This window comes from Phanerochaete carnosa (genome assembly GCF_000300595.1).
Source record: "Phanerochaete carnosa HHB-10118-sp unplaced genomic scaffold PHACAscaffold_9, whole genome shotgun sequence".
Lineage (NCBI taxonomy): Eukaryota > Fungi > Basidiomycota > Agaricomycetes > Polyporales > Phanerochaetaceae > Phanerochaete > Phanerochaete carnosa.
The window spans coordinates 1,921,707-1,931,171 of NW_006767636.1; the positions used below are offsets into that span (position 1 = coordinate 1,921,707).

Here is a 9,465-nt window from a genome sequence, read left to right on the forward strand (position 1 = left end):
CTCAGATATCGACCTCGTTTCGCCTAGCGCGGTGCAGACAAAGTCAGCTGTGTATCGACATTTCAGCCAGGGGCTGGACGAGTTTGGACGCTCGTTGAACATCGGTAAGCTCCATAAACGAAGCGGCTCGACGTCCGGTGAGCAGAGCAGGGGAAGATCGGATTCTACCGTAGAAGGCTACTCAGACGAGGGTGATATCGCTCTTACATTGTACGTGCGTGCCAGCCAGAAGCTCCTCGTCGGCGACGCTGATTGTGCCCTAGACTAAGACGAGTTGCAGACAGCGCATCTCCACCAAATTGATGACAGGGTCAAACGATGATTTATATCTCGGGCTCTTGAGGGGTCGAGCGAGAAGAAAAATATGCATATAGACCCAGCCGTATTACAGAACAATAGCACAACAGACAACAAAGATGGGAAAACAGCAGCCAGATACACTAACAGATTGTTCAAGTCCGATAGCTCACACCATAGTGTGTGGGGTCGAGGTGGGCTCGGAAAGGGCTGTTCACGCGGCAGCTGTAGCAGGCTCAGGAGTGGGCTGAGGAGCAGCAGCACCGTTGGTCCCAGCGGCGCCATTAGCAGGAGCAGGAGCCTTAGCAGGAGTCGGAGCGGGAGCGGGATCGACCGCCTTAGCAGCTGTGCCATTGGGCTGCGCTTGACCATTGGCGACGTTGTAGGGTATGGTGACGGGCTCTTCTGCCGTGGGGACGCCGCGGTCTGCCACCGGCGTGGTATCGACCCTGCCGTCCTTGTCGACCGTGTACTCGCCACGGATCTGACCGTAGTCCCGCGCCTTCAGCTTGCCGTTCTCGACTGCACAAGGGTTATATCAGCATGGGGTACAGGAGGCGTGAACGAGATAGGACGCACCCCACTCAGAATACCACCTGGTCCTGTACTTGACCCACTCCGCGACGTCGAGCATCGGAGGGCGAACCATGTCTGTGACAAAGGACGTCAGATTGGATTCCATGCAAAAGATCCAAAACTGGCCCACGCACCCTTGTCGAGGTCGAGCTCGCAGATGAAGTCGCCGTCACGAGTGATGACGGGCGCGCGAAGCTTGATGGACTGGATACCCATGACACAGTATTCCCAGGACGCCTCGAGGAGGTGGCGAAGCTGTCCGATGACGAGCCCGTCGAGCGCATCGCTCTTGAGCGACAAGTTCTGGAAGTGGATCGTACTCGGGTCGAATGTCCACGAGTCGGTGCAAGTCTCGACGGTTGGCTTGACCTGGATGGGAATGCGGTCGACGACGATCTTGAGGCCGTTGGAGGTGTCGAGCTTGATCTTGGCACCCCAGGTGCCGACGGTGGACCGGCTGCATGGAGGTCATCAGCATGATGACGCTTTCACAACAAGCGGGAAGGCACTCCTACGCACCTCCACTTCTGGCCGTTGTGCTTGCCACCGACCTTGACGGTGGTCTCGCCGCGGAGGTCGAGCTCGATACCCTTGGGGTCGAACATGGTCGGGATGATGAGCGAGTTCTTCGTGTTGCCTGCATCAACCGTGAGCGTCCATCCTGATCATCAGTTGCGGCTGCGGATGTGTACGTACAGTGAAGGTAGTATTCGCCGTTGGCTGTGTCCTCGGAGTGACCCTCGTGCTCGTGATTCCACTCGTCGCGGTACTTCCACTCGTACTCCATGAAGTCCAGCGACTCGGACTTGACCGGCTTCCACTGGCACCCAACCTTGGACTGGTTCCGCGTCGGGTGCAGGTACCATGTCGTCAGGTCAACGTGCCAGACATCGTCAACGACATCGACGTTCTTGGGGATGATCGTCGTCATCGCATTGACGTTCTTGAGCTGCTCGAGAATGTACCGCTGCAGGAAAATCTCACGCGACAGGCCCAGCGTGCCGACAGACTCGCGACCGACAGCCTGCCAGCCGGCGGCCCATTTGCCACTGAACGTCGGCATCCTGGCACCACCGGTGACGCCGTAGATGACGACGAGCGGGATCTCGGTCTCAAGGGTCTCGAAGTTGAGGCAGGTGTCAATGTTGATCTCCTTCTTGGTGAGAACGCGGTGGTCGACGTCCGTGAACGCGAACAGGTCCGAGGGCTTGTCGGTGCGGGGAAGCTTGCAGATGGGGACGGTGTGGAGGATGTTGTGGCCGTAGTGGGTGAGGGCGGCGAGGTACTCGGGGATGTACTGCCTGATGGTGTTGAGCTTCTCGAGCGAGGTGTCGTCGGTGCCGAGGTCGGTGACGATCGAAAGTTCCTCGACGTAGCGTGCACCTGTGAGTCGGGGCGTCAGCAGCAGAAGACATCGGAAGCCAGGGACGAAGACATACCCTTGAGGTTCAAGATGAAGTGCATGAGGTGGACAGCATCCACCGTGATGGTCTGTTCCACGTCTCGGCTGTGATCTGTGCCGCTGACGGTGGTTTCCGTCGTCTCCGTCGTCTCGACGGTGGTGGTGGTGGAGCCTGTAGGGCGGGTGGCGGTGGTGGTGTGTGAGCGGCGAAGCGTCTCTACGAAGCGACTAGTCCAGGTCTTGTAGTAGTCCGTGACAACGGTGTCGACCTCGACGATGAGGAAGTCGTGCGGGACCTTGGAGATGTCTACCTCGTATGCGAGCGTGACGGCCTCAAAGTCGACGGTGTCGAGCTGGTCGGTCGGCTGAGGATGCATCCAGAACAGCCTCGTCCACCACTTGAGCGACTTCTCCCGTCTGTTATGCAGTCAGTCAGTCAGCCCGCTGGTTATCGTCGAGAGACGGCGCGGCACTCACTTGCGGACTGCAATCATGCCGTTCGCTTGGATGTAGATGATTGCCTTGCCGCTCGTCAGCAGCCGGACCTTCAGGTCTAGAATGTTGATCGAGAACAAATTGCCGATCTGCCACTCCCGCACCGTCTCCAATCGGCTCCGCAGGACTCGATTAATGGTCTCCTCAGAGAGCGCAACGACCTCGTGGCAGCCAGGGTAGACTGGCGTGTGCTGGATCCGCTCGGACCACATCATCGCGTGAGTGTGCTTCCTGGCGAAGTGGTCGCCCTCGTTCTCCTCCGTCTCCGTCCACTCGGCCGCGTAGTCCCTGCCGAAGCTGTCCGGCGCGAGGGGCAGGCCGAGGATGATGTGGAGGCTGAAGCGGGCGAGGATGTCGATGTAGTCGTGGGAGAAGAATTTGATCATGAGGTCGATGTAATGCTTGGTCTGCTCATCGGGCTCGCCGTTGCCGAAGAACGAGTCGAAGCGAGAGAAGCGTGCGGCTGTAGTCCATGGTGTTATCTCCCTGGTATATACGCTACGAACGAACGAAACTGAAAGACGTACTGTCGAGGTCCAAGGTCACCACGCCGAGGCCTTCGGCCCTGACACACTTGACGATGAAGGCGAACTGCCACTGCTGGTCAGAGAGGTCCACCTTTGGGGTCACGCTGGATCAAGACCCTGGTCAGAACTCGCGAAACACATGAAAAGGAGAATAATGTAAGCATGGAACTCACGTGTCGTTGATGCCAGCCTTCTCGAAGAACCCGAGCTCCTTGATGTGGAACTTGATGATCACCTCCTGATTGCACAGAGGCTCGACCGTCGGAGAGTGGAAGTTGATGAAGAAGTGGATGTTCTCCAGCGAACATCCGTTGATCCAGTCGCTGCAGATCGTCGCCAGACACAGATCGAGCTTGCCCCATGCCGGTCCATTCCGCTTGCCACACGCATTCTGCCAGTGCATCTGGTAGAACTGCGCGATCAGTGCCGGGTCAACCTTGTCGAGAATCCTGATATCTTTGCGGATCAGCTGCCGCAGCTCATCCGTACTCTCCGTCCGGAGAACCGAGTAGTCGATCCGCGGACGGTGCTTAGAGTCGTCAAAGTCAGCCAAGTCGAACATTACATGGTTGCCCGACGTCTGCAGGAAGAGCAAGTAGTGCTTCAGGTAGAATTGGAACGCCTCCTTGGCGTCATCGCTCAGCTTGTTGTCGCCCAGCGTGAACCTCACAAACTTCTCCTCTACAGAATCATGAGCGACGGGTCATATCTACGACCGATGGCTACACTCACGGTCGAGAGCGAAGATCATCATCTGGACCAGGTGCCTGGCACCCAGGTTGCCGATCTTTTCGTCGCGTCCGCTGATGTTGCTCCGCAGAATCGGAAGCGCGAACACAACCTCGACGTCCTTCAACGCAATGTTCTTCGAGCTGCGGCGGGAATATTAGCAGACGTCGAGCAAGATGCTTCGCGAACGTACTGATCGGCGCGTGCGCTCAGCTTCGCCGAGTCCTTGTAGGACAAGTTCAGGTGGCCCGACTCGATGTTCAGGCGAAGGAAGACCGTGTGGTTGCACAGGAACTTGAGCTCCGGCATCGCGAACTTGGCCGAGAAGAACAGGTCGTCTTCGCGCAGGCCGGTGGTGGCACGCCTAGTGAGGAAGTGGAACTCACGCAGAGCCCGGATATACCGGCTGCCCTCGTACTCGTTCGACTTGTAGTCGTAGTGGGCCGCATGCGGGGCGCAGTCGTTCGCGTTGTGCCAGAGGGCCTCGAGCTGGGCGGTGACGTAACGGATGGAGAGAGGTCCGCTGTTGCCGTCGATGCACATGATGAAGACGAGGGTGAGGTAGCTGCGGTGCGACTGTACAGTGTCTTCGAGGAGAAGAACTGCCGTACATGAGGGAGAAACTCGAGGCTTTATACTCCAAGCGTAGGACGCGGAACGAGGCGTCGCGAGACCGCCTACAGTAGCTGCGCCCGCTTGACCAGTTCTTAGTCGGCACACAGGTGGTCTTCATTCGACCTCGCAGACACAGCGTCGGCTGTGCTGAAAGACCGCACCACAGGTCGTCTTCTAGACCGAGCCGTCTGTCGGTTTGCCATCGTTCTATGTCGTTTCACGAGGACACAAGACGGTGAAGCTTGTGACGTTTATGTTCGTGCACATATGTGGAGGTATTGCACAGAAACCCGTTCGCCGAGATCTCCCCATGCGAGCTTGTGTCCACGGGATCCGAGGAAGAGACACAGGTTAGGAGACCGGTCATCAGCCGTATGGACAGCTGCATGTGTCCGCGAATGCTGTCGACGACGCGCCCTCTGACCGATGCATGCTACGTGGCTGAAAGTTCGCGCGGTCGTGGAGAAAGCTCCGTGACAGCACGGCTCTCCAGTCAGACAAGGCAAAGGAAGGTCTGATGGCCACGCAACCCCAGGAAAACGACCCCGACGGCGACGCAGCTCCAGGAACAGCGTCAGCGGCTAGGCGTCCCCAGACAAAATAATGTCAGAAAAAAAATCTGATAAGAGCGCTCAGCTGCTCTCGCCAAGCGGGCCAAGTTCTCAAGAGAGATCATCTAGCCGCTCGGCAATCTCAGGTGCAGACTGATTGATAAGTAACTGGGTAAGCTATTCTGCTAACGATAATAAGTAAATAGAGTAATCCATTTTCTTACGTCGCTTGCGTTACTTACTTTGAACGTCTCCTGACCAATCTCAGGCGATATCACGAACTATTTCCCTCTTCTCATGATGACCCTAGGTTCTCAAGCCTCATGAGCAATCTAGATGCTACAAGATAATTCAATTTTTTTCTGACATTTTGTTCGGGACGAGATATTGACGTACAGCGGTCAACGGGAAACGAGGTTGAAGCGAGCACACGTCTCGTTGTCTTGCAGGCATCCTCATAAACCTATGTTGCGAGGACACCGAGCCAGGCGACGTCGCTTGTCCCGCGTCGATCCAGGTCCCGAGTGCTGTCCGCGGGTGGTGCACCCGACAAGATTCACCACCATGAGGTGGTCCGCCAACAAGCTGGCCATCACATCCGTGGTGCGTAAATATGTGTGGGAAGCCCGCGCGTCGTGAATTTAAACTCCGTCATAAGAATGATATGTAGCTTTTGTAAGCGTGCCCAGCTCCGCATTCTAACAAAACTTATCGCCGTCAGCTATATCACTCAACACTGACAGGCCTCCACCTCTCATTTGGCCCAGATTGACTCAACGGCTTCTTCCCGACTCTCGTTGTAGAGTCAAAAAGTCGCCTCAAACTACTTTATAAACTTACAGAGGCTCTCTTCCCTAGCGATGCTTGCAGCAAATCGGCTGCGCCCAAGTTATCATGTCAATATTGACTTGTGTTCGAGCCAAGTTTCTGGTGCAGGACGGTACGCTCAAGGTTGCAAGCACCCATGCTCCGCACGGACGTACGGTATTGCCGTGATGGAGATGACCGATCTGAATCATTTTGCGCAATTTGAGTAAGCACTGCGGCACGCCTCGCTCTGCACTCGGATGCTTTGCACAACGATGCGGGAAGAATTCCACAGCACAAATCCAGAACCGCTCCGCGCGGCGTCCCCCGTGGCATCCCGGAAGGGGTGGTGAGCTCCGTGTTGCATAGACCTGCGCTTTGCTGAGGTGGCTCTGACCTGACACGGGGCTAATTTTATACTATTTTGCGCGGATAAAGGTACAAAAACACATCAGTACACGCATTGCCTACATGCGCGCGATGGCAGCCTTTGCCTCGAGAAGCATTTCATAGCATCGGCATCTGGGACGCCGGAGTTCTCTCACGGGGCTCGGACATCGTCCTCATTGAGTGAACGGTCCACATCGCGTACCCTCCTGGAGATATGCGAGTCCTGCGGCCAATGGTGCGCTCAGCGCGCTGTCCCCGGTCTGGCTTCGGCAACCCGGCATAAGTGGTGCACAGCAACTACTCCAAGAGCATTTTATTGCGAGGGAAACGTGAACTGGCTGACTGCCGAGCGCAGTGCGCACGCCCTCCTCCAATTCTCCCACTATCTGTTCCTTTCCCCCACAATGGCGCACCAACTGACTATTTTAATTTTAATTTTAATTTTAATTTATTTTACAGCTGTGCAGAGAGCCGAAAGCGGCGCCATTCTCTCGCTCTCGCGCACCATCGTCCCGAATCTCGTCCCGCTCAGGGAGCGTGCAATGTACAGTGCGCTGACTAGAACGTATATTCGCTGCGATCTCGCTTTTTCCGTGATGCTGAGGACTGGATGTTTCTGCAGGGCGTGCCCGCCGCGTCCTTGTGTCTGACACGATCGCCGACTCGCCACCGCAACACGACCAGCCAAGCAATTTCTTCAGCAACATCCACGTGCAGTGACCGAGCTGCGCCGCTGCAGGTCAGCGTTGGCCGGCCGCAGCGCCGAAGGAAATGTGGGGGTTAGGCTCGCGCTCTGCACTGAGGATGAGCTGCGGGATCATTCGTACATGGCTAGGCGGCTGCAGCATCGGACTTTTGGAACACTTGCTGGACAGATGACTGCGATGATGGACATTGCAATTGTCCCTGGATGCTTGCCTCTAGGCTCTTTAGGCGTAGTGTACGCTGGAGCACTACTTAGCGCTATACTGATACTACCTTCAGCGCGATCGGCCGCCTCTGCGCTCTCAGAGTCAGCAGTGAAGAGTGCTCCGGCTACGAGTGGGCTTGCGTAAACCCCCTGCGCATCCCCCAATAGGCCCAATTTTGAGGGCTGAACCTCCACATTTGAGCGGTTAGTGCCGAGGCAAAATGTTCATTATCACGTATGTCACAGTGCTTTAAAATTTTGTGCAGCCTCCCGGGGTATCTACTTACATGAGGTCCGCATATAGGGTGCGCATATTGTAAATACGAGAAGTCCATGACTAATAGTTCATAACAAGTCGCCGAGGTGGATCCCGACATCTACCTATCAGACTATGGTCAAAGGAACGAAGATGACCTCGAGAAGGGGGCTAAGCCCAACCTAAAAAGAGGACCGACGATTAGACGATGTCTGACAGACGTACAAACTGATTGTTACTTACCCCGACCAAGTCGAGATGCGTAGCAATGAGGGCAATATTTTCGCCACTGGTGAACGTCGTCGGAACCTCCACTGAGAAGTTCTGGTAAGGTGGCTTTCCAGGATCAGTCTCAGGGTGGAACTGGGGGTTGTAGGGCCCGTTGTAGAGGATTTGGCCGAGATCGCCAGACGGGTCATAGCTAGGGTCGGTGCACCCGTCGGCCGGGCAGGATGCCATCGAGAGCACAAGTGCAACCTCAGTCGATCCAGTCAAGGAGTCCTGCAGGCGTTATGGTCAGTGTCAACTGCGCCAATGCCATCATGAACATGAAACGCAACTGGTTTGTCGACCTCGACCGTGATCGACTGGCCCGGGCTGACAGTCGAGTTGGCGGCGGGGGCGCCGATGTCGATGCTCTGCGCGAGGCAGGTAGCAGCAAGGGCAGCGATGACGACGAAATAATTCATTATGGAGAGTGATTAGAGTGCGGGGTGAGCAAGATTAGTCGAGTCCCAGTGTGCTGAGTGATGTAGAACTCGGTTGTGCATGAGATAATATATACGACAAGACCCACTGGCGCCGTCGGGCAAAAGAGCCCCGCCAACGCTTGAAGGCTGTTCTCCATAACCTTTGCCTTACACTACCGATTTGATATATAGACGTATGGGCGGTATTACCCCATCTGTGGCGAGCCGGGACTGATGGACTCGGCAGAACTAATGTGGAGTTAACCTAGTCTCTACTGCCTTGAGCTGAATGGAGCGGACTATCGTGCTTGGCTGTGTTTGCATCCAAGCCTGGTGTTGTCCAGGAGAGGCTGTCCGATGGTCTAGAAACACGAAGAAAGCAGCACGCAAGCATACGCGGCGGTTTTTACCTATAGAGTAGGATGCATGCTCAATCGAGAGATGCCACTATGACCGCCAATCAGGTCAAAAAAGTACAGTGTTTGAGATCGGGCACCCAAGGGGCACACCGCATTGCGAGTGATGCGGCCGCGCCTGCCGCTACCAGCACGAGAGAAATCTGCTACTTTTTTGTCGCATAAAATATGCATAAACAGCTTCAAAAAATAATTAAGAAATTGTTGTATTTTTGGTTACCAGACAGACTGTATTTTCTCCACGAAAATTGGCCATAAAAATTCACCCTGCTCTTAGAACTTGTATGCTACTCAGTTGGTCAAATCTTTTCTCCGAAAAATCTCTGGCTGTTTTTGCGCATTTTTTCTCCTACAGTAGCTCGCCTTTCTGTGTCTAGAGAACATCTCTTGCTTCTGAACATTTTCTTAAAATTTAGTTCCACGAAAAGCTTGGACTTTTTCTCTTGAAACCACTGTGGAGAAAAGTCGGGATGTTTTCAGTGAGGAAAGCTCATCGCCCACCGCGCCCGCTGCCCGCCCACTGCCCGCCCGCTGCCCGCCCACTGCCCGCCCACTGCCCGCCCACTGTGCGCCCACTGTGCGCCTGCTGCCCGCCCACTGCCCACCCACTGTGCGCCCACTGTGCGCTCGCTGCCCGCCCCGTCTGTCGCCCCACAGATAAGGCAACCGGCAACCCGGCTACTCGGCAACCCAGCAACCCGGCAACGAGCCGCGTCAGGCCCAGACCATCTATCAAACCGTCGGGCGAGGGCGGCACTCGGCGGCACCCGCCGACGCTGTGGCGTCCCGACACACGTATCAATCT

The 9,465-nt window shown here is 55.8% G+C and overlaps 2 protein-coding genes across 2 annotated transcripts; both read right to left on the reverse strand.

Annotated features, from left to right (window-relative positions):
- On the reverse strand, positions 1-4,603 carry PHACADRAFT_262561 (uncharacterized protein). Its single transcript, XM_007399813.1, has 13 exons — positions 4,220-4,603; positions 4,030-4,169; positions 3,471-3,978; positions 3,298-3,401; positions 2,753-3,233; positions 2,480-2,692; positions 2,313-2,395; positions 1,570-2,256; positions 1,393-1,510; positions 1,008-1,330; positions 877-948; positions 264-819; positions 1-210 (listed from the first exon to the last, which is right to left on the reverse strand). Exons 1-12 carry the CDS (start codon positions 4,567-4,569, stop codon positions 512-514), a joined length of 3,387 nt encoding a protein of 1,128 aa, XP_007399875.1. The 5' UTR covers positions 4,570-4,603; the 3' UTR covers positions 1-210; positions 264-511.
- A 3,003-nt stretch (positions 4,604-7,606) lies between these two features.
- PHACADRAFT_212686 (uncharacterized protein) lies at positions 7,607-8,244 on the reverse strand (the record flags this gene model as incomplete). Its single annotated transcript, XM_007399814.1, has 3 exons — positions 7,607-7,737; positions 7,799-8,056; positions 8,116-8,244. The coding sequence occupies 3 exons, from the start codon at positions 8,242-8,244 to the stop codon at positions 7,684-7,686; spliced, it is 441 nt and encodes a 146-aa protein (XP_007399876.1). The 3' UTR covers positions 7,607-7,683.
- Between the last annotated feature and the right edge of the window lie 1,221 nt (positions 8,245-9,465).

Bases quoted from the DNA above. Each gene is read 5' to 3' on its own strand.
- PHACADRAFT_262561 (XM_007399813.1), bottom strand. From the start codon at position 4,569: ATGTGCATCGACGGCAACAGCGGACCTCTCTCCATCCGTTACGTCACC. The intron at 2,693-2,752 runs GTGAGTGCCGCG...ACTGCATAACAG, and splicing joins GGCATGATTGCAGTCCGCAA to ACGGGAGAAGTCGCTCAAGT. The intron at 2,396-2,479 runs CTCACACACCAC...AACCACCGTCAG, and splicing joins TTCGTAGAGACGCTTCGCCG to CGGCACAGATCACAGCCGAG.